The sequence below is a fragment of the Mizuhopecten yessoensis genome, unplaced genomic scaffold (assembly GCF_002113885.1).
Source record: "Mizuhopecten yessoensis strain PY_sf001 unplaced genomic scaffold, ASM211388v2 scaffold10951, whole genome shotgun sequence".
NCBI lineage: Eukaryota > Metazoa > Mollusca > Bivalvia > Pectinida > Pectinidae > Mizuhopecten > Mizuhopecten yessoensis.
Window position 1 is genome coordinate 72,939 of NW_018408803.1, and position 25,481 is coordinate 98,419.

The window sequence follows — 25,481 nt, forward strand, 5'->3', positions numbered from 1 at the left end:
CAATATCTAGAATCAACAGGACGTAAGTATGACATCACACACATACAACCATACATACAAATCTGGGCGATAATATGTGGATGAGAAAGGGAGAACAGTGTTACATGAGAGTTGTAGGGGGGAGGGCACATGGAGGTTTGTATATGTATCTGTGCAAGTCGTACATATACCCAGTATTAACCACAGTTGTGGATAAGTACGGGAGAAAAGTGTTACATGCGAGTTGTTAATTTGTACATTTATTTATTTATTTATCATTTTTTTGTGGACATAAGGAGATTTGTAAATATTTATGTGAGTCGTATCAGCACTAACTAAGGAGGGCTGGCATTGTCTACATTAAATAGACCGGTCATTTACGTCAGATGTAGACATGTTCACCGAGTGTGAAATTCACGTTTTCAAAACAATATCTAGAATCAACAGGACGTAAGTATGACATCACACAACCCATACATACAAATCTGAGAGATAATATGTGGATAAGAAAGGGAGAACAGTGTTACACGAGAGTTGTAGGTGGGGGGGGGGGGCACAGGGAGGTTTGTATATGTTTCTGTGCGAGTCGTACGTATACCCAGTATTAACCACAGTTGTGGATTAGTACGGGAGAACAGTGTTACATGCGAGTTGTTAATTTGTACATTTATTTATTTATTTATCTATTTTTTTGGGGACATAAGGATGTTTGTTAATATTTATGTGAGTCGTACCCAGCACCAACTACGGACGGCTGGCAGTGTCTACATTACATAACTCGGTCATTTACGTCAGATGTAGACATGGTCACCGAGCGTGAAACTCACGTTTACAAAACAATATCTAGAATCAACAGGACGTAAGTATGACATCACAACCATACATACAAATCTGGGCGATAAGATGTGGATAAGAAAGGGAGAACAGTGTTACATGAGAGTTGTAGGGGGGAGGGCACATGGAGGTTTGTTTATGTATCTGTGCGAGTCGTACGTATACCCAGTATTAACCACAGTTGTGGATAAGTACGGGAGAACAGTGTTACATGCGAGTTGTTAATTTGTACATTTATTTATTTATTTATCTTTTTTTTGGGGGACATAAGGAGATTTGTAAATATTTATGTGAGTCGTATCAGCACTAACTAAGGAGGGCTGGCATTGTCTACATTACATAGCCCGGCCATTTACGTCAGATGTAGACATGTTCATCGAGTGTGAAACTCATGTAAAACAATATCTAGAATCAACAGGACGTAAGTATGACTTCACCACCGTACATACCAATCTGGGAGAATTTGTTTTAGACGCCGCAGAGTACGTGGGAACCGAAAACAACCCTTCGTATGATCATAGTACGTTAAGGACGGGAGAACAGCGTGGAGAACAGCGTTACATGAGAGTTGTTTGTTGGGACACATTGATTTGTAAATATTTGTGTGAGTAGGACCCAGCACTTACAACATCTGTAGATAAGTACGGGAGAACAGTGTAACATGCGAGTTGCTTGTATACTTAAATATCACCACAGGGTGGATGGCTAATCTGAAAGGCCTTACAATACGTATCAAGCTTGCATAGCCTGTTGAGATGCACTTGCAAGCTATGTGGTTTACTAAACTCATCACTACGACCATGGCAACTGCGAGCCATATTTCCTGTATATGTAATTAAAGTGTACTTGTTCGGCTTTACTCCGTTACTTTTGTGATACGAGATGTGCTCAGATGCGACGACTGACTGAACGTCCTGCCGCACACATCACACTAGTAGGGGTTCTCTCCCATGTGTTCGTAGCTCACATGGTTGACTAAATCCCTTGTTACATGCTGTATCTGTCCGCTGATATGTACGTAGGTGAAAATGATGACTAAATCCCTTGTTACAGGCTGTATCTGTCCGTTGATATGTACGTAGGTGAAAATGATGACTAAATCCCTTGTTACAGGCTGTATCTGTCCGTTGATATGTACGTAGGTGAAAATGATGACTAAATCCCTTGTTACAGGCTGTATCTGTCCGTTGATATGTACGTAGGTGAAAATGATGACTAAATCCCTTGTTACAGGCTGTATCTGTCCGTTGATATGTACGTAGGTGAAAATGATGACTAAATCCCTTGTTACAGGCTGTATCTGTCCGTTGATATGTACGTAGGTGAAAATGATGACTAAATCCCTTGTTACAGGCTGTATCTGTCCGTTGATATGTACGTAGGTGAAAATGATGACTAAATCCCTTGTTACAGGCTGTATCTGTCCGTTGAAATGTACGTAGGTGAAAATGATGACTAAATCCCTTGTTACAGGCTGTATCTGTCCGTTGAAATGTACGTAGGTGAAAATGATAACTAAATCACTTGCCGCAAACATCACACTTGTAATATTTCTCTTGGGTCTCCTGTATGTATCCGTAGATAGGTGATTAACTAAATCCTTATCACAGACCAGGCACATGCAAAGCTTCCCTCCTGTATGTGATCTGAGATGGGTTTTAAGACTTGATGCAGCTTTGAACACTTTACCACAGACATCACGGGTGTAAGGTTTTCTCTTCGTCTCTGTTTTTCGCCAGAGATATGTACGTAGGTTTAATAATCTATTATCACAGACCCCACACGATCTGAGACTAGATACTGCTGTCAACACTTTACCACAGATATCACACGTTTAAGAATATATTTTCCAGTTTGTTTCATTGAATGATTTTTTAGGTGACCAGGCTGATTAAATTCCTTAGAAAAAATATATATTTGTAAGACTGTCCTCCTATTTGTGTCCTGATTAGTATGCGTATTACAGCCAGATGGATATTTAAACTCTTCACCACAAACATCACACTGGTAAGATTACTCGCCTGTATTCGTCCTAATGTGTTCGTGGGTGAGTTGACTGGCTAAGCACCTTACCACTTAAATTACACTGGAAAGGCTTTGGTCCTCTGAGCGGTTTGCGATGTTTCTGAACAATGTAGGAAGCTCCCAATTTCTTACCACACACATCACATTTGTAAATCACATCTCCACTGTGTTACAGATGAATGGTCTTTTTACGGTTTGGTACACAGTCTTGTAGGATGCAATTTTTATGTTGCATATGTCTGCAATATTCGGTAGATATATAGAGATGTATACCCTCACTGGGGGGTGATAACACAATATTCGTGTACATTTCAGAACAGTATTCCAACCACATAGACGTCACTTGAGACACCTGAAACATAAAGACAATACGATAGAAATTAGCAGCAATTCTTGAGGATCCTAATGCCAATAAATGTGCATGCGTTATATTTAATTATTACTGGAAAATCAAACCCATAGCATCAATATAAAATAGCTTTGAAAGTGTTTCGAAACATAGCAGCCATGACTAATATTTTAACTTAAAATATGAAGAGGAAAATACAGTTTTACTACTGCTAAACAGTGCGTAAGCAATACGTGTTAACTCATTCAACCCTGAAATTTCATATTGAACTAATCCAACCTTTGAATTGGAAGAGTTGAAATGTGTCTTCAGTGATGAATGAGTAAATGCGATTTCCAAAATCAAAATCAAAATGGATGCCTGTCGGCCATGTTGTTTATCCGATCGGTCTCAAAAATTGCCCTGCACAACAAGGGATTAAGGGGAACCTACATATAAATTTGAAAAAGATACCTCCCGTAATTCCCGAGAAATAGCCATAACAAACTTTCACAATCAAAATCCAAGATGGCTGCCTGTCGGCCATGTTGTTTATCCGATCAGTCTCAAAAGTTGCCCTGCACAGCTAGGGACCAAGGGGAACCTACACATAAAATTTGAGAAAGATCCCTCTAGTTATTCTAGAGAAATACCGATGATTTGAATAGCCCACCACCAGATGATGGTGAGCTAAAAAGCTCTCCTTTATCTTCACACCTGCCAGTTTTTTGGTAAAAAAATGAGGTTATTTAGAATAAAATTTCAATAATAGTAGAGCAAGTGAAACACTGCTGCTGCAATTTTAAGTTGTACATAATCTCACTCAATCTGCCATATTTTAGGAAGGTCCACTATCTTTAGGTGAAAAGTTGACAAACCGACGACGACAGACGGACGGCCTTCGGGCATAAGAGATAATAAATTGTGCATATTTGCAGCCTTGGTATTTTAAGTTGCCCGGCTACCGAACTTTGATCATTTGTTATCTCGAATTCCCTAACCAGAGGCGTTAGCTCTGATCTTACTTTTCCCTAGCACTTATGACCAGCTTACACTATAACAACGAATTACATTTAATACATAACGAAGTATTATTAGGGTGAAGCAAAGGTGTAACATGCAAGATATTCACTTCACACGAGTTCCACGGCGAGAGTTTCAGCTTTAAGCGCCCTTCTATAAATTTACAGATTTACTTAAACGTCAAGTAATGTCTGTGTAGTAGGACAAGAATAGTGATAAAGATAGTGCCGTCGCTGGGGGTCGAACCCGCGACCATTGACTCTCCAGTCCGATGCTCTACCGCTGAGCTAAAGGGAAATTCCCTACAGCTGACACTTGTAAGGCAACCGAATCAATGCAAATCTTTTACACTTCAATAGCGGTATATTTGCCAATGCTCATATTTATCAGCTGCAAAATGCAAAACAAAAATATGTACATTTTGTACGTCAAACTATAACTCTTTCCGTACTGCAACTCCGGTCCGGAATCCGGACCGGACATCATAACTAGGCTCGCCCTCGCACATAAAAGAAAATGGCGGATTATTAATGTATTTTTTAAACGAGGTGTAACAGTTGCAAGAAATAAACTGGTAACCATGAACCAATATTGTTATTGATTCATGTCTTGTTTATAGACATACACGTCTTCATTTCCGCAGCATTATGACTAACTTTAAGCTGATTACGTCTGAAAGATCAACATGTATCCGGCAACAAACGATACAATTGTATTCAAAAGGGGGGAAAGAGTGAGAAAAATACCATTTTATATAACAAATATCGATCTTCTGTGAATAGGCAAACGGTCAACTTGTTTGCAGGGGAAGTAACTCAAATACGTATAGTTAATATTATCACTATAACTATCCAATTAACGTGACACATCTTTATGTTACATAATGTCATGAAGCAGAAATATAAATATCTATGTATATCTAATGTTTTTGTGTGTGTTTTTAGGTCTTTTGGGGTCTTTTGGGTCATTTTGGGTAAATTGTGCTGCCGTTCAAAACAGCGTTGTAGTGCGGGTCCCAAATGGGGATTGATTTTGGTTTTATCGTGACTTACTTAAGTCTCCAAACATATTTGGTGATGATTTACAAGTGTTTGTATCAGTCGCCGCCATTTTGTTTATATTGGAGACCACAAAACGTAACCTCTTGCGGCAAATTCGAAAACAACAGGGAATATGGTGAACAAATGTGTACCCTGCACCTGTACAAATCTGTCTTGCCCGCTGATGCGATGGCTGTTGATTTTAGCGACAATTGATCGGATTACACGACTGTTGTGTGCTATAACCAGTTTCACAAAAGACAGGTAATCCCAAAGTCTCTTGTCGTGTATACAAGACATCTCAATTCAATTCAATTTTTTATTTCCGTAAGTTTTACAACTTATAGGATTTTCAACAAATAATTTCATATAAGTACAACATATAATGATACGATTGAGTAATACAAAATCAGGTAAAACAAACATATAAGTTAAACAATCCTTCGTTTGTTAGCTTCAATAATAAATTTACCTAACTAATTCAGTTCTTTTACATTTTGTGTATTAACTAATTCGATAAGTTTGAATACAGATGGTTTTTGCCAGTAATAATTTTTAATATATTTTCTCCTTAGGTCTAGATGACGTGGGCAGGTAAATAGAAAATGAAACTCATCTTCTATCTCTATTAGGTCACAGTAACTGCAATATCTATTATTCCTTGCAACATTACTGTATCTTCCCGTTTCTATTGCAAGATTGTGAGCTGACATACGTAATTTGGTAATCATAATTCGACGTTGTTTTGGTATAAACTTTGTTAAATAATATTGCAACATCACGGTATCTACCATATATCTATAGAGATCACATTTACTTGAGATGGCCAACGAGTTAAATACGCGACATATAGGGGGTGAGACGGCATATATTTCTACCGCGTGTACACGACAACGGGCACCAGGAAGCACATGTTCAATATGTACATACGACTACAATATTATTGTTGTCGTGTACAAAGTCGTGTGTACATGACAACATGACTACGGTACGGGAAGAGTAAAGTCATGTGTAAATGTTTGAGCAATAGTACAGTCTCTCTGCCGCATAACTTAGGCGGAGGTGAAGTAAGCTCAGGCGTGTCAATATCGTTAAAGTCCATCTCGTAGGGATTTTTTTCACAGTATCAAGAATGTTATTATCCGATAATATTTGAGTCGGTTGCAAGCATCTGACCATTTCCATAAATTGTCTAATACTCAAACGGAAATTGGGATCGAGATCAAGTTAATGTGGAGCCTCGCAGAAATCCACATCCGCGTCATTATTGATTATTTTGTACGTCCTATTTTACAGCTATGGTCCTTTAAGGACGTGCCAGGTTTTGTGGTTGAGGAAAGCCGGAGATCCCGGAGAAAAACCACCGACCTACGGCCATTATCTGGTGACTGCTCCACGTACATGTAGGCTTCAAACCCGCGACCCAGTGGTGGAGGGCTAGTGGTAGCAAAATGTCAGACGCCTTAATCACTTAGCCCCGCGGCCCCGTCATTATTTGTGGTAGGTTATGTCACACTTACGTCATCCTCACGTACGCTCTCTGCACGGAGCGAAATAGTCGGCTAAAACTGACCATAATCGCAGGCTCAAAAACTCTGATCGGTCGCCTGTTTATGATCAGCTATCGAATGCTCTTGAAAACGTGGGGATTGTTGTCGAAATCTGACGACAGCGATTGTGAGCGTTTTACATGTTTGTTAGAGATAATAATTATACCTGTTGATTCATTCCTCACTCACTCACTAATATAAACAATAACCTGACGTTTAATATTGAAATAACGGCATTTACTGCATACTTCCCACCTCTCACAATGGTTAACTGTGGGCAATAAATCACTTGCTACCACAGTCCACTGCACACATAATTCCCTTTCATGGCCAATCATGATTACATGACCATGAAAGGGGGTGTGCCCAGTGGACTGTGGTCACAAATGCTGTAAGAAAGGGGAGATAATCAATAAGTAAGTAATCATGAAGTCAATACAGTGGAAAGGATAAACTTAGTTGACACATTTAAAATAAGGGGAAAAAATGTAACTTCATGATTGAAAAACTATAAAAAAAAAATATACTGAGTTGGAAGCGTTATTGATTTCCTTATCACGTGAGAGGATAAGCATTTCCTGGAAAAGCTTATAATCTTTAGGAGTTGTTTCTTTATACAAAACTGAACATTCAAAAATACTATTCATTGAAAGAACTAGAATTCCTTAGGGATTGATAAACCCTTACATTGTATGTATGAAAATGGTTTCACTATCCTGTACCTTTGCCACATCTTGAAAATTAAACTGAAAATGTAGTCAGAAATGCATCATTGTTTCCCGTATTTTGTTCTAATTGTTGAACAGACACTCCTTACCGTCCCCGACACTTGAGCTGGATAGTAATCCAAAAACACTTGTATCCATTATGAAGGATACACTCAGACTGGGCTATTGAGAATAAAGACAAACTTACCTGGTTCTGATTAGTACTCACTCACAGGTACATGTAAATTATCTGCAATGTAGGGTAGGTAATAAGATTGTCCAGGTGAACATTTTTTACTTAATTTTTCTGTTTTGTTCGAGTTCGGAAGCATGCAGTAAGCCAGTTATTGCATGATTTCTCGTCACTCGGGACTTATTACACCTTCGCTTCGCTCGTCCGCTCGGGTGTAATAAATCCCTTGTTACTCGAAAATCATGCAATAACCTTTACTTTCTTCAAAGCCAAACACATTTTGGAGAAGCCATGAATAAATAACGATCAGAGGTAGTCTAATATCTCGGTGAATTGTATTCAGTTGTGAAGTCCTTATACACATGTATACTGTAGGTACATGTTGATCTTGGCTTAAACTGACTCCGGGACCTATATATAATTACTTAGCAGTGAGAGCAACAACACAGGTAAATTCATGTGATGGAACGTGGCAGTGTGTGGGGCCCCACAAAGGGGTATTTGAACGACTAAATCTCAAAACATCGCAATATGGGTACGAGTTTGGCTGTGCAACGGGTGCATTAAAAGGTTCTTTGACAAGATTTCTTTTTACATTTTACCTGTAATTTTCAAAATATATTTACCTGTAATATACTTAAATAAATACCGAGTAATCCATCAACGCCCGTTCAGAACGGTCCCGTTGTACCTATATATACTAGGCAAAAAGCAAAGGTGACCGCTCCTTACTTGGGAAATATGGTTCCGATAAAATTGATTGACGGTTTTTTTATTGGATTGGAATGATAATTTCTCTCATTATTTTTGTAATAAAAAATTATAAAATAAAGATTGCAAAGCCAAATTAAATAACCTTATTTTTAAAGAAATTATCGTTCATTAATATAATATGATGTCTCTTTCTGATTAAATATCAACCGTGCGTGAACATTCATAATTCATGACTCGGTGTAAAGACAAAAGAGTGATGACAAAGACCTATGAAACATAAAAAAAGATTATCACCTATATGAAGCCTCAATACAGAGACGTATTACTGGCTATATATATGTCTCTGCTCAACACAAGCCTTGCTATGATTTCATTCAACGCTAATCCTATTTCGCCAATGAATGAAAATTATAAGATGTCGCCTCAGAGGCCTATTTCACAGCTGTTTGGATCATAACACTTTCTGGCTATCAAAAAAGAGTGGCTATATATGCACATATTTTATATCTTCCTACATAAATAATGTAAATACTATACCTGAATACCAACCATCGAACTTCCTATCCCCAGATCCGATCGGTGCGACTATCTAACCGGAAATACATGCCGGACTCATGTAAATACTAAACATCTGAATGATAAACAGAACTGACCGGAATAGGTATAGCTACCAAGTATAAGCATTTCAAGTTAATATTACCATTGCATGAAAGGATAATATCCAGGAAACAGTTTTTTTCATTCTTGTTTGTTTGGGTTTTACGTCCTATTAACAGCTATTGTCATTTGAGGACGTGCCAGGTTATGATGGTGGAGGAAAGCCGGAGTTTCCGGAGAAAAACCACCGATCTACGGTTAGTACCTGGCCACATTTGTTCCCTCCCTTATAAGATCTTAGCGTAAACAAATATGACGACACCGAAATGCGCCAATACTTATGGCCAGTGACTGTAGCTACGGCAGTACCTGGCGACTGCCCAACGTAGGCCTAGAACCTATATATATATAGTGATCAAGACGGTTCCATGCATTAATAACTCGGCCAAAGCGGTCCCTTCCCCAAGGGAGAACAGATTATCCGGGGGTTATGAAATTTATTATATAGATTAAGCGCCTGGTAATCGCCTCATCTATGCAGATAATTCTATTGTGGTACAACAGCTCAGTATAATATACAATGTTGTAGTAGTTAGCGCATGATAAGGCACCTCCTGCGAATTCTTCAAACATTGTATTGATTGTATATATATGTACAGTAAAGCGCTTTAGAGTGGCTTATGTTAGCTAGATAGGGCGCTATATCAAATGTTGAAGATTATCATTATCACATCAGAGTCTGAAGAAGGCTGTTGCTTGTATTTAGATTAAAATACCGAACTGATAGACAGGTAAATAAGTTAAAATCATTAATATGAAACGTTTTCTATCTTTGCATGTTTAGCTAGTCCTTTATAATAATTTATAAAGAAATTATGGATAAACACAAAATGAAGAAACGTAACTGTTTATGATGTCACATTTTTTTGTAGTAGGTGTACCGTCTTTATATATATATATATATATATTTCTCTCACAAACATTTATTTTTATTGCTCACAATTGGCGATGAGAGATTGAGCTTCGAAATTAACGAACATCAATCAAGTGAAATGGAATGTATGAATGTCTTATGCAAGGGAGATTATTGGTAATACGTTAGCAATACATCAAAGATTGATTTCTAGCCCCTACGGGTTATAATTAGTAACGGTTTTGAAATGGATCGTTGCAAAGACAGTTAATTAAAGAATTAAATAGAGAACTGTCCATACTTGAATGTTTGTAAATGTACGATAGGAACAAGAGGCCCAATGGGCCTGCATCGCTCACCTGGTATAAATCTCACACTTGTAACCTTAAAAGTTATCTACAGCTACAGGCAAAATAAAAAATCAGTATTTATGATTAAAATTCATTCAAAAGAACCTGGTGGGTTTTTTTAAACATTTCACCCCTGTGATTGAAAGTCGAACAAAGTCATTATGTTAAACAAATTTTATAGCCTTTCATCTCAGGATGCAACTTGCAAAGTATCAACATCCTGGGACCCATGGTTATTCAGAAGAGGTCGATTAAAGATTTTAAACATTTGGGGATATAATTTCGTTTATTTCGTGGTTTTCTTAAATAATCCCAACGTTATCAAAAGCTATCAAAACAAACAGTCATGCCGCAACCCAAGTCTCGCAGCGTTTCTCAGGGATGCGTGTTTTTGCGAGATCTGCGCGAGTTGCCAATCTCTGTATTATACGTCTCTGGCTCTATGCATCAAGGAAAACATTTATAAATACGTGCCTCCTTACCTCGTATTCCTGGTAATGATAAGCATATATATGTAACATGATATTTCTGCACGCATGTGGTGTTTCTTAGATACATGTATTACAGGATCCTTCAGGCATTTCTATTCCGTGTGGGCTTTTTGGAAAGATTCCATAATATTATCACTTCAGCCAGTCTCTGGCGAGCTAAATGATGTAATCACAATGGCGTTTATGTACCTCATGGTGGAGGCGGTTTCAAGCTTGTAAAGTTAATAATATTCAGAATTAGTTTTATGAATTAGTACTCACAAGTTACCTTCACTTTGCTGTTGATTTTGCTAGTGCCCGCTGCATGGTTACACTGACATTTGGACTGTCGCTGTGGTGCTGATCAGGAGGTCTGGTGTTTGGTGTATGTAACAGCAGGCCGTTATATCTATACATGTCGGACCAGATAATATATATGGAGTCGCAGCTGTCGGCAAGGTTATCGGAACAGATAATATATATATGGAGTCACAGCTGTCGACACTATTAATGTACCTTAGTACTTATATATATACGCTCTCTGGGCTCGCACAGCTAAAACATTTGCTACATGTTATTACTAAGCTTTAGAGCTAATAGCGTTAATACAGTACATTACCTGACAAATGCTTCAAAGGACAATTTGGCAGGTTTAATGGCATATAAAGCGCTACAGGTGTCTGCTTTTGACAACCAGAACTTAACAAGCCAAACCGGTGAAGCGGGTCGGGAACATTAAGGTCATAGGAGTGTATTGCTAAACGGAAATAGGAAGTACATCCCTAGTTGAATATCCAATGTAGGGAGACAGTACCACAATTTCCGCATATTCTAATGTTTAATATTAAACTGATAGATATTGTATGTTTATTATTGACAGAACAGTGTGTTCTTTCAATATTAAAGTATTTGAAAGCAATACCGGCATTAATTCAGTTGTTTTTTTTATCAATGAGTCATATGTGTCCATTTTTCTGTACTTAAGGAAACCGGCTACCTATTTCACTACTGTGAAGTTTTTCAAGAACGATTACTCTTACATGCAATTACTATGTGTATATAGTATTATTATAAAATGTCGATTTTCAATCGTTTATAGATAATTAATTTTACACAATTTCAGCATTTATGAAATTGATATACATTAATGCAATACTAACCTATGTCAGTATCATTTTTATTGACATAATTTTGCAAAATATTGTGTTTCATTTTTTTTTTCAAAATTCACTCCTTTTTACATAAATTTCCATTTAAAATCCTTAAAATTCTGACAACCTATATTTTTTTTGTGGCAGAAAATTTTCTTTACTTCAAAGCAATATAACCACAAAATTTGAAGAAACTCTACTGAGAAATGGCGACACAATCCTATTACCTTAAATTACAATTTTGAATTAAATTAAATAAAATTCATTCAAACACGCTGACTAACGTTCTCGATACGATCTCTACACTCCTGGAAAATGCATGTCATAGCAAAATTGAAGGCACGCGGCTAGTTTTTTGATTGGTGTCGGTTAAAAAAACCTGATCACTAATCATCACTAGGCTGGTACTTAATTGTCCTTTGACGATTACAGAGGAGCAACGCCCGACTTCAATACCAGTAAGTTTTACCGTTATGCGACCGCAAGATTATTTTGTGATGTACATCAAAGGATCAAACCAGTCTTATCGTCTCGTCCAAAAGGCGATGTACATTGATATTTCAGTAAATGTAAAAGAAACCTTTTAACTATTATAGTATATAATATGTAAGTACAAAATCCAGGAGTTTGTTAGGTAGGGGCTGTCCCAATCACCTGCTCTCTGGCTTGGCAAATGTGATAGTTTGTTTTGATTTATTAATATATCACGTATTATAGCTGTTCTTAACAAAATTATGATATGGTCTATATATTTTTACATTAAGATGATTGATCCCTGTTATGTAACTATATGTTTTTATACTGTGTAACTATATACTTGTAGGATGTAATTGTGATATATGACACTATAATAAACAAAATTGACTTGACTTGACTTGATCATTTCGATTTTGCTATGACATATTCCAGGGGTGCAGAAAGTGAGGTTACCCCCATTACCCCACTCCTATCTGGATGGCTGACCCATTACCCCACTCCCTCTCCTATCCCCACTCCTATCTGGATGGCTGACCCATTCGCCCACTCCCACTCCTATCCTCACTCCTATCTGGATGGCTGACCCATTACCACACTCCCACCCACTATCTGGATGGCTGACCCCTTACCCCACTCCCACTCCCATCCCCACTCCTATCCCCACTCCTATCTGGATGGCTGACCCATTCCCCCACTCCCACTCCTATCCCCACTCCTATCTGGATGGCTGACCCATTCGCCCACTCCCACTCCTATCCTCACTCCTATCTGGATGGCTGACCCATTACACCACTCCCCCCCCCTGTCTGGATGGCTGACCCATTACCCCCCTCCCACCCACTATCTGGATGGCTGACCCCTTACCCCACTCCCACTCCCATCCCCACTCCCATCCCCACTCCTATCCCCACTCCTATCTGGATGGCTGACCCATTCCCCCACTCCCACTCCCATCCCCACTCCTATCTGGATGGCTGACCCCTTACCCCACTCCCACTCCCATCCCCACTCCCATCCCCACTCCTATCTGGATGGCTGACCCATTACACCCCTCCCCCCCCCTGTCTGGATGGCTGACCCATTACCCCCCTCCCCCCCACTATCTGGATGGCTGACCCATTACCCCCCTCCCCCCCACTATCTGGATGGCTGACCCATTACCCCTCTCCCACTCCCATCCCCACTCCTATCTGGATAGCTGACCCATTACCCCACTCCCACTCCCATCTCCACTCCCATCCCCACTCCTATCCCCACTCCTATCTGGATGGCTGACCCATTACACCACTCCCACCCCCTGTCTGGATGGCTGACCCATTACACCACTCCCCCCCCCTGTCTGGATGGCTGACCCATTACCCCACTCCCCCTCCCATCCCCACTCCTATCTGGATGGCTGACTCATTACCCCACTCCCACTCCCATCCCCACTCCCATCCCCACTCCTATCTTGATGGCTGACCCATTACCCCACTCCCACTCCTATCCCCCCTCCTATCTGGATGGCTGACCCATTACCCCATCCCCACTCCCATCCCCACTCCTATCCCCACTCCTATCTGGATGGCTGACCCCTTACACCACTCCCACCCCCTGTCTGGATGGCTGACCCATTACACCACTCCCACTCCCATCCCCACTCCTATCTGGATGGCTGACCCATTACACCACTCCCACCCCCTGTCTGGATGGCTGACCCATTACCCCACTCCCACCCACTATCTGGATGGCTGACCCATTACCCCACTCCCACTCCCATCCCCACTCCTATCTGGATGGCTGACCCATTACCCCACTCCCCCCCCCTATCTGGATGGCTGACCCATTACCCCACTCCCCCCCCCTATCTGGATGGCTGACCCATTACCCCCCCCCCACCCCCATCCCCACTCCTATCTGGATGGCTGACCCATTCCCCCACTCCCACTCCCATCCCCACTCCTATCTGGATGGCTGACCCCTTACACCACTCCCACCCCCTGTCTGGATGGCTGACCCATTACCCCCCTCCCCCCCACTATCTGGATGGCTGACCCATTACCCCACTCCCCCCCCCTATCTGGATGGCTGACCCATTACCCCCCTCCCACCCCCTATCTGGATGGCTGACCCATAACACCACTCCCACTCCTATATCGATGGCTGACCCATTACACCACTCCACCCCCTGTCTGGATGGCTGACCCATAAAACCACTCCCACTCCTATATCGATGGCTGACCCATTACACCCCTCCACCCCCTGTCTGGATGGCTGACCCATTACACCCCTTCCACCCCGTATCTGGATGGCTGACCCATTACCCCCCTCCCACCCCCTATCTGGATGGCTGACCCATTACCCAACTCCCACCCCCTATCTGGATGGCTGACCCATTACACCACTCCCACTTCCTTTCATTACAATCAGAAAATATTTGAAAATACAAATCAAATCAAAACCTGGAAAGATATACTGCCAGTACATGTATTATATAAAGCACTCCTTTGCACAAAAGAAGTTCAGCATAATATCACATTTGGATAGGTCAGCGGAATGATAAAAAGGCGACAACATACATGCACACCATACAAAACAACATACATACACTCTAAAAGGCATAGTCAGCTGAACATTTGTATCGTTTAAAGCGCTAAAATATGACGACTGTTATAACTATGTACGTTTACAGAATCCAAGAACACTTTTACTGTCCACTGTCATCGATATATACCTAAAACCATTTATTATATATATATATTATATCACACAAACTGCTGTGATTTGTTTTGAAAACATGACTAAAAACTACACTTATACGACATAGCTCGGGCTATCATACGACACACTCTAGCCAAGCTTACTTCTACTACGGGCTATCATACGACACCATCTAGCCAAGCTTACTTCTACTACGGGCTATCATACGACACCATCTAGCCAAGCTTACTTCTACTACGGGCTATCATACGACACCATCTAGCCAAGCTTACTTCTACTACGGGCTATCATACGACACCATCTAGCCAAGCTTACTTCTACTACGGGCTATCATACGACACCATCTAGCCAAGCTTACTTCTACTACGGGCTATCATACGACACCATCTAGCCAAGCTTACTTCTACTACGGGCTATCATACGACACCATCTAGCCAAGCTTACTTCTACTACGGGCTATCATACGACACCATCTAGCCAAGCTTACTTCTACTACGGGCTATCATACGACACCATCTAGCCAAGCTTACTTCTACTACGGGCTATCATACGACACCATCTAGCCAAGCTTACTTCTACTACGGGCTATCATACGACACCATCTAGCCAAGCTTACTTCTACTACGGGCTATCATACGACACCATCTAGCCAAGCTTACTTCTACTACGGGCTATCATACGACACCATCTAGCCAAGCTTACTTCTACTACGGGCTATCATACGACACCATCTAGCCAAGCTTACTTCTACTACGGGCTATCATACGACACCATCTAGCCAAGCTTACTTCTACTACGGGCTATCATACGACACCATCTAGCCAAGCTTACTTCTACTACGGGCTATCATACGACACCATCTAGCCAAGCTTACTTCTACTACGGGCTATCATACGACACCATCTAGCCAAGCTTACTTCTACTACGGGCTATCATACGACACCATCTAGCCAAGCTTACTTCTACTACGGGCTATCATACGACACCATCTAGCCAAGCTTACTTCTACTACGGGCTATCATACGACACCATCTAGCCAAGCTTACTTCTACTACGGGCTATCATACGACACCATCTAGCCAAGCTTACTTCTACTACGGGCTATCATACGACACCATCTAGCCAAGCTTACTTCTACTACGGGCTATCATACGACACCATCTAGCCAAGCTTACTTCTACTACGGGCTATCATACGACACCATCTAGCCAAGCTTACTTCTACTACGGGCTATCATACGACACCATCTAGCCAAGCTTACTTCTACTACGGGCTATCATACGACACCATCTAGCCAAGCTTACTTCTACTACGGGCTATCATACGACACCATCTAGCCAAGCTTACTTCTACTACGGGCTATCATACGACACCATCTAGCCAAGCTTACTTCTACTACGGGCTATCATACGACACCATCTAGCCAAGCTTACTTCTACTACGGGCTATCATACGACACCATCTAGCCAAGCTTACTTCTACTACGGGCTATCATACGACACCATCTAGCCAAGCTTACTTCTACTACGGGCTATCATACGACACCATCTAGCCAAGCTTACTTCTACTACGGGCTATCATACGACACCATCTAGCCAAGCTTACTTCTACTACGGGCTATCATACGACACCATCTAGCCAAGCTTACTTCTACTACGGGCTATCATACGACACCATCTAGCCAAGCTTACTTCTACTACGGGCTATCATACGACACCATCTAGCCAAGCTTACTTCTACTACGGGCTATCATACGACACCATCTAGCCAAGCTTACTTCTACTACGGGCTATCATACGACACCATCTAGCCAAGCTTACTTCTACTACGGGCTATCATACGACACCATCTAGCCAAGCTTACTTCTACTACGGGCTATCATACGACACCATCTAGCCAAGCTTACTTCTACTACGGGCTATCATACGACACCATCTAGCCAAGCTTACTTCTACTACGGGCTATCATACGACACCATCTAGCCAAGCTTACTTCTACTACGGGCTATCATACGACACCATCTAGCCAAGCTTACTTCTACTACGGGCTATCATACGACACCATCTAGCCAAGCTTACTTCTACTACGGGCTATCATACGACACCATCTAGCCAAGCTTACTTCTACTACGGGCTATCATACGACACCATCTAGCCAAGCTTACTTCTACTACGGGCTATCATACGACACCATCTAGCCAAGCTTACTTCTACTACGGGCTATCATACGACACCATCTAGCCAAGCTTACTTCTACTACGGGCTATCATACGACACCATCTAGCCAAGCTTACTTCTACTACGGGCTATCATACGACACCATCTAGCCAAGCTTACTTCTACTACGGGCTATCATACGACACCATCTAGCCAAGCTTACTTCTACTACGGGCTATCATACGACACCATCTAGCCAAGCTTACTTCTACTAAACAACGAGTATTTTGCATGCAGTCAAATATATCTTACCAACTACATTTGAAAAAATCCCAGCCGATTTGTATAGCACTGCTATGAATTCTCCATTTTTGTCATCGTATACTTCTGTAGGATATTCTCCACGCTGAACATGTAAACACCAGTCCACCCTCATCAGACTTGGGCGTCTTCATTCCTGAATGTTTTCCATCAACGTCTCTAACACCAGAAATCTCACTTAAATCCCTAGAAGTCTCAAGTCTCGATCTCACTAACACCAGAAGTCTCGCTAACACTGGTATTCCCACTAACATTAGTTGTATCACTAGCACAAGAAGTTTCACTATCACGAGTAGCCCAACAAACACCACGAGTCTCACTAACACCACAAGTCTCACAAACACCACAAGTCTCACAAACGCCATGAGTCTCATTAACTCCAGTAGTCTCACTAACACCATGAGTCTCAAAAACACCGCGAGTCTCACATACACCGCGAATCTCAAACACCACGAGTCTCACTAACACCACGAGTCTCACTAACACCACGAGTCTCACAAACACCACGAGTCTCACAAACACCACGGGTCTCACAAACACCACGAGTCTCACAAACACCACGAATCTCACAAACACCAAGAGTATCACAAACACCACGGGTCTCAAAAACACCACGAATCTCACAAACACCAAGAGTCTCACTAACACCACGAGTCTCACTAACACCACGAGTCTCACTAACTCCAGTAGCTGCCCTTACACAAATTGACATCGGTTGTGTCATTTACATCAGTAATCTTGTTAACATCAGTAGTCTCACTAACGAAGTTGTCTCATTAACACCAACGTTCTCACCAACTAACTCTGAGGCACCGCAGATGTTTCTCATTAACTGGTTTTGTTGGTAATGCCAGGATGCACTTAATGCCATCTCATGATCAGATCCAACGCTGTTATTTACCTCCTCACTTGTGTGTGTCTTATAGTGTGTTAGCAGATCAGACCTTAAGTTGATTTACCTCCTCACTTGTGTGTGTCTTATAGTGTGTTAGCAGATCAGACCTAACACTAAACGTCCCACCACATATATCACAGTTACAGGGTGTCTCTCCAGGTTGTGTCCCACAATGAACCAGAAGTGAAAAGGAATCTTTATTATTATCTTTACCAGCCCCATCAGGCTCACACAGATTCTTTCCTGTATGTGTCCCTAGATGTGCCTTCAGGTGGGAAGAACGACTAAATTTCTTACTACATACATTACAATGGTACTTCTTTTCTCCTGTATGTGTCCGGAGATGTCTGTGTAGCAGAGACGAACCCCTGAACTCCTTACAACAGACACCACACTTGTACGGTTTCTCTCCAGTGTGTGTCCTCAGGTGTATCTTAAGATGTGAAGACTGCGTAAATTCCTTACCACAGACATCACACTTATAAGGCTTCTCTCCTGTATGTGTCCTGCGATGTATCTGCAGTGTAGACGATTCATTGAATTTCTTGCCACAGACATCACACTCGTAAGGCCTCTCTCCTGTATGTGTTCTGACATGCACCTGTAGCGTTGAGGAATCGCTGAAAGTTTTCCCACAGAAATCACAGGCGTAAGGCCTTTCTCCTGTATGTGTCCTGCGATGTGTCTTTAGGTGTGACGACCGACTGAAGCTCTTACCACATATATCACACTTGCACAGCTTCTCTCCGGTATGAACACTGAAATGCCGTTGAAGCTTCGAGGATTCGCTGAACTCTTTACTACAGAGATCACATTTGTACGGTTTTTCTCCTTCGTGTATCATCTGATGTCTCTTTAACTGCGAAGTCCGCGCAAATCCCTTACCACATACATCACATCCGTATGGCTTTTCTCCCGAATGTGTTCTAATATGTCGCTGTTGCGTAGCAGTGTCTCTAAATCCCTTTCCACATACATCGCACTTGTACGGTTTTTCTCCTGTATGTGTCATGATATGCGTGTTCAGGAGCGATGGCCGATTGAACCCTCGATTACATACATCACATTTATACTGCCTTTCTCCAGCATGTATCTTAAGATGTTTCCTTAGTGTAGACGATTCAGTAAATTCCTTGCCACAGACATCACACTTGTAAGGTTTCTCTCCTGTGTGTGTCCTGAGGTGTACCAATAATGTACACGACTCCCTGAAATCCTTACCACAAGCATCACACTTGTAAGGCTTTTCCCCTGTATGTGTCTTGTGGTGTCGCTTTAAGTGCGATAACCGATTAAACCCGTTCCCACACACATCACACTTGAAAGGCTTCTCTCCTGTATGTGTCCCCAAATGTATCTGAAATGTTGATGACTTGCTGAACTCCTTACCACAAATATCACATGTGTAAGGCTTCTCTCTCGTATGTGTCTTGATGTGTCTCTGAAGTGAAGATGACTGATTAAATCCCATACCACACACATCACACTTGTAAGACTTCTCTCCTGTGTGTATCTTAAAATGTCTATTTACCGTAGATGAGTCTTTAAATCCTTTACCACACACATCACACTTGAAAGGTTTCTCTCCTGTGTGTGTCCTGATATGAATTTGCAGTGTTGACGAATCAACAAAACCTCTTCCACAGACATCGCACTTGTATGGTTCATCTGCTCTTAGTGGGTTAGATAACTGACTAGATTCATTACCAGAGCTCATTACACTCCTTACCGAAGACTTTACACTAGTAGCAAGATCCATTTCTTGTAGTGATATTGAGTCGTTAGGATAGATGACGGCTGAAATTCCTTACCATATGTACTGAAGGGATTTATCAAGTTAATGTGTCGTGTGGCGTTGCTTTAAGCATGATGGATGCCTGAACCTTTTTACAGATTTCACATTTTGAAGGCTCCTCTAGATCTTCTGTTCAATTTGTTTTTGTCCTCTTTTGTCATTGAATGCATTTTTCACACAAACTCTCCAGACATTATGCTTAACATACTGGGAGTTGTCTTTTCTTGATCTCCTGACTAAGCGTTGTCTTCTTTTGATTGTTGTCCAGTTAAAAATCTCCGCTCGGATTGTATTTTATTTTCTCTCTCTTTTTAACGGAAAAAGTTGAGCTCGGTAAAAAATTCTCATTCAACTATTTTTGATCATGAGCTTCAATTAACCCAGACAAATCACTTGAATGAATCTGAAACATAAAGAAATGAAAGGCAAGATAAAATCTCATCTTTGCTTCATATGTAACTGTTGAGATCCTAAGATCATGATCATATTTACGAATTTTGTCCAATTGTTTCCTTATAGTGTAATCTGTTATAACATATTGCACCATGCAAAAATTTCGTAATTTTATTATACCTATCAGGTAATTTACAATGAAATTTAAGGACAAGCAATCTTTCCAAAGTGTTGACAGAATCTCCCGCCCCTTTCCTAACCCAACCACAACTCATCCAGCAACTTATGTCTTTGTAACTTGACTCTTCTGTTGCTGTGACCCACTGCCCCTGCGAAACTTTGTTCTGGAACTGTTCTAGAAATTTTCACAGGGGTGTCCGAGTTCCAAGGCGCAAGGCCAGACCCCTGAGCCAATTCTGATAACATGATTGTGTAGGACTCTTTTTTACCATGCAAATGTATATATGGATATCGAGTAATTAAAAGGATCCCACCTTTACAAACATTTGACTCAGAAATGATTATTAATGGGTGAGGCTGGATCTTGGAGGTGACTTCCTCCTTTTATAGTCAGCAACAGTATATTTCCTAAAATGATCTGCATCTCATCGTTTCTGTGTAATGATCCAGTGAATAACTCCCTAAGGGCTGGGACAGACCCTGTGGTTAATTCCGGTAGCATAGTCGTCTCTTTATACCACACAACTTTCAGTGGCATCACTACCTTGTGGAAATGTTAATCATCAGGCTTCAAGGAGATGATTCCTGGGACCAAAGCCTGGTTTATGGATCAGGGGTAATCCCAAAATGAAGAACCTGTTAACAATTTTTTCACTCAGGACCATTTTTATTTTTCTCCTTGGCCTACCCTGAAGACAACATAATCATTTAAACAAATAATATCCAAGCACCTGATTTTACGAAATTTTTCCGGTCCCAAAACTTTGAGTAGGTTTTTTAAATTTCTCATCTCCTAAAAACAACCTCTCCACAGCGGCAGCATTTTCAATATCAAAGGATTTCACTCTGCATAGATGTCAGCAGATGCATTAGTTTAAATGAATATGTCCATCAATATAAACTCTTTTTATCATTTCAGTCCCTAAACATTGGTTTTGGGTAGGTTTTTTTTTAACATTTCTCATCTCCGAAAAACAACTTCTCCACAGCGGCAGCATCTTCAAAATCAAAGCATTTCATTCTGCATTTACATTTTGAGAGACTGACATATTTTGGATTTTAATTTTGAAGATGTCAGCAGATGCATTAGTCTAATTTGTCAGACATTTTGTCGAATTAGAAAACGGATGTCATCATTGAGTTCGCAGTAACATCATACAACTTCATGCCATATTTGGAATGCATTGGAAAACTTCTATAAAACATGTAAAATAGGATAGGTGACATTGGCTATCTTTAGCGAACACCTTTAGAAATTTTTAAATTCCCAAAAATTTCAAAAATTCATGGTGGCCATCTTTGATGGTAATCGGAAAAACAATGAAGTACAAACCCAAGTCAAAACTTGCAGGAACTATATACGGTATATATGCATGTCATGGGTAGCTATATACATATGTCAGGGCCGGGGTTAAGGGCAATAATAATGCAGTACCAAATACATACAATATATTGCAATTTGTTTTCAATTAATTGTTTGGGGGGTTTCAATTAAGTTATGAAAAAATTGTAAAGAAATAACGTCAAGATTGAATCAGTTTTATCTAAAAGCAGCATGCTGGTATGATATCTTCCAAAACCTTGAGTATAATAGTTTTCCAATTTTCATTGCTGACCTGATGCTCATTTTAAGTATTTTCTACCAGTTTATAAAATCATTGTAAATTTACTAAATTTCTAGCTGTACAATATATTGTGATACTTTGCAATATTTGCTGAAACATTGCAATATATGGCAATATGAAAATTGCTTGTGATACCAACCCGACTCTTCATTTCTGGACAAACAAAATAGAGGGCCCTATCTTTTTAATCAAGGGGGCCACAAATAAAGTGCATTACCCCCATGTATATACATGTATGTTGTCAAATACTGCAGTCCAAAGTTAAACATTGAAAGAGTTATGGCCTGTCAATATAGAAATACACAAAGGGACATAACTCTGGGGCTTCATGATCTTAATTGAATACAGGAAACGTATACTTTGCCATGCCCAGATGAATACATGTATATATGCCCCTTAACTTTGGTGATCCTATACTACATGTCAGTAAAAACTTGTACAAAATGTGGTCCAGACAAAAAAGGCACAAGTGATGAAAGGGTTTTAAGTGCCCATAGTAAAAAGTTTGATGACATCATTATAGTTTTTGGGTAACAGCTGGTGTACGGTAAACACCTCATTTACACCTGTATATGTACAGCTTTCAGCAAATGAAACGAAAAACAAGCTCTTTACATTTTTTATATGACTGTAGAAGAATAGCTTGCATTTCATCAAATATCACTTAAATATCTGTTCATTTAATTGAAATCATATATAAATCACCTGGAAAGGTAAATTTTGAAGGTGATCTTTATCTTTGTAAGACACAACCGTTACTCCTTGATTAATGCTTATGATTGGAATGTAATTTATGACAGCTCTTGAGTAGCTGTCTTGTTACGGTCATGTGATCATGAACTGCTGTCCTATTTCAATATATATACCCGCAGGTACCTACCGTGTTGTAATGATCTATATTGAAATTAGATTTATCATGTAGATATTGTTCTGCTTGACTAATTTCATTGTTGCTTTTCATTTCCAACAGCATCAGCTTCAAAATATCCTGTGAAATATAATCATAACCCTAAGCTATAAGCTAATATTCTCTAACTTGCAAAGAAGGGAATCGATGAATGTTTGGTATAGAAATGAGGAGGAGTACTGTCCACATTTCTATACCAAACATTCATCGATTCCCTATTTTGCAAGTTAGAGAATAGTAAGCTTGGTGCTAAAGTCCAATGCTTATTAACTGGAAATCTGACGTTAGCCGACATCATATCCTTGATCACAACTTCCCCGCTTTCACTTCAAAAGCTTCTAAACATTTGCTATGAATACAGTCGTGAGTGGAAATTCGTATTTAATCACTCAAAGTGTAAAACTGTTGTTATTGGAAATTACATCCCAAGACAGCCTGATGCTAGTTGGATGCTTGGACCTGTCACTATTGAGACCACCTCCTCTCAAGTTCATCTAGGAACTATTGTAAGCTCACAAATGTCTAACGCAGAACGCATCCAGGCTGCGTGTGACAAAGGGAGAAAGACGCTACATTCTATCATAGGGCTTTGTCCCTCAGCATGTGATATCAATCCTCTAGTAAAAATCAGTCTTTATAAAAAAAAGTGATACTACCGTCAATTCTATATGGATGCGAGCACTGGGTTCAACTCGGTAATACCAACCTCGCGAAACTTAGTCGCTTTCAACATTACGCTGCTAAGGTCATTCTTGGAGCTGATCCAGGTCAGATATTGTTGAGCCTATACTTGGTTTGATTAGAATTTCTGCAGCTATTGATAAGAGGAAGCTAATATTTCTGGGAAAATTTGTTCTGAATGAGCAGTCTCTCTTAACAAGAAGATTATGTTCATTCCTTCATTTGAAAACGGAAAATGTGAGAAGTGTTTGTGAAAGAGACTGAGAAACAACCGTGATTTTGATATATTTAGGAACTGTCACTCCTCCTACAACCCGTACATTATGTTGCGAGCGGCAAAATCTAACAGAGACATAGAAGCAATTTACCCATTGTAGACTATTGGCAAAGCCTTCGGCACCTGACCAGAACGTTCAATGCTTCAAGTGTTCCCAACATTTCTGCGACGTCATATCCCACTATTGCTGTACCTGCGAGTACACCAGTGAACTCTGGTCTCATTTTCTACAGATGACCCTGTATAGGTTTGGATCGAATGTGTTCAGTTACATTGATCAACATGACAATGCTACCTTTGTTCACAATTTATTAGGTGCAAAAACAGGTCCCCAATTTCAAGATGATACAACACAAAAACTGTTTCTGATGCATGCAGCATACTTTGTCGTGCGCGCTTCGCGAACTCACGAGAATGGAATGATTTAAGAAACCATGACTAAGACTTTTACTCGCGTTCGTGAGGACACAGTTCTTTAGCTGTGCCCTACCGCGGCATTCTCTGTCCTTTTTGTAATTTTTACTTTTTTTCTTGTACACAAATATCTCCCTTTTGGAGGAAATAAAGTTTGATGATGATGATGATGATAATACCATGAACGTTAAGATCTAGAGAATGCCTATGGGAAATGTTTGAGAAAAGAGCAATAGGCCATACCTATGGAGTATCATTTACAACTATTTTTACTAAATGATAAGGAAGTTTAATACAATACATCTCCAGCACACACACAGACATGCATACACATAGGGAGATACCATAGCCAGGTGGCATGTATATAGGACTAGTAGTAAGTGCCTGATAAAGCAGCTCCTGCAAATTTCTTAAAATTGTATTGATTAATGTATATATATATATATATGCTAATTGTATTGATTGTATAAACTGTATATCTATGTACTGTGTTAAGAGCTTCAGAGTGGCTTATTCTAGCCAGATAGAGAGCTACATCAAATGTTGTATATTATTATTATTTGCTTTTCCCCACAGCTTGTCATTTCAGTCTTCTTGCATTTGTTGAACGCATGTTTCCAGATTCTTTCACACATTTCCCAGGAGAGCAAAACCTAAACAGGCAAGAATTCTGCATCCTTAACAAACTTATCAAAATCCATAGTTCAAAGTTTCGTGTGTGCTAATTAATATAAATTCAACAACAACAGTACTAGGAGTGACTTGTGACAATGAACTTGTAACAGG

General features: G+C 40.3%; 1 protein-coding gene across 5 annotated transcripts in view; it reads right to left on the reverse strand.

The window, feature by feature from the left end:
• Positions 1–3,103: 3,103 nt before the first annotated feature.
• LOC110464011 (zinc finger protein 62 homolog) overlaps positions 3,104–25,481 on the reverse strand; it is a 34,449-nt gene continuing 12,071 nt past the window's right edge. For 2 of the 5 annotated variants that reach the window (XM_021519018.1, XM_021519017.1), the window contains exon 2: positions 14,426–20,621. In XM_021519018.1, the coding sequence (XP_021374693.1) occupies positions 18,467–20,182 (1,716 nt within the window). In that variant the 5' untranslated portion in view covers positions 20,183–20,621 and the 3' untranslated portion in view covers positions 14,426–18,466. Of the gene's footprint in view, positions 3,191–11,005; positions 11,133–14,425; positions 20,622–25,481 lie in introns of those variants that run through there. The other 3 variants (XR_002464459.1, XR_002464458.1, XR_002464460.1) reach the window with 3 other exon arrangements.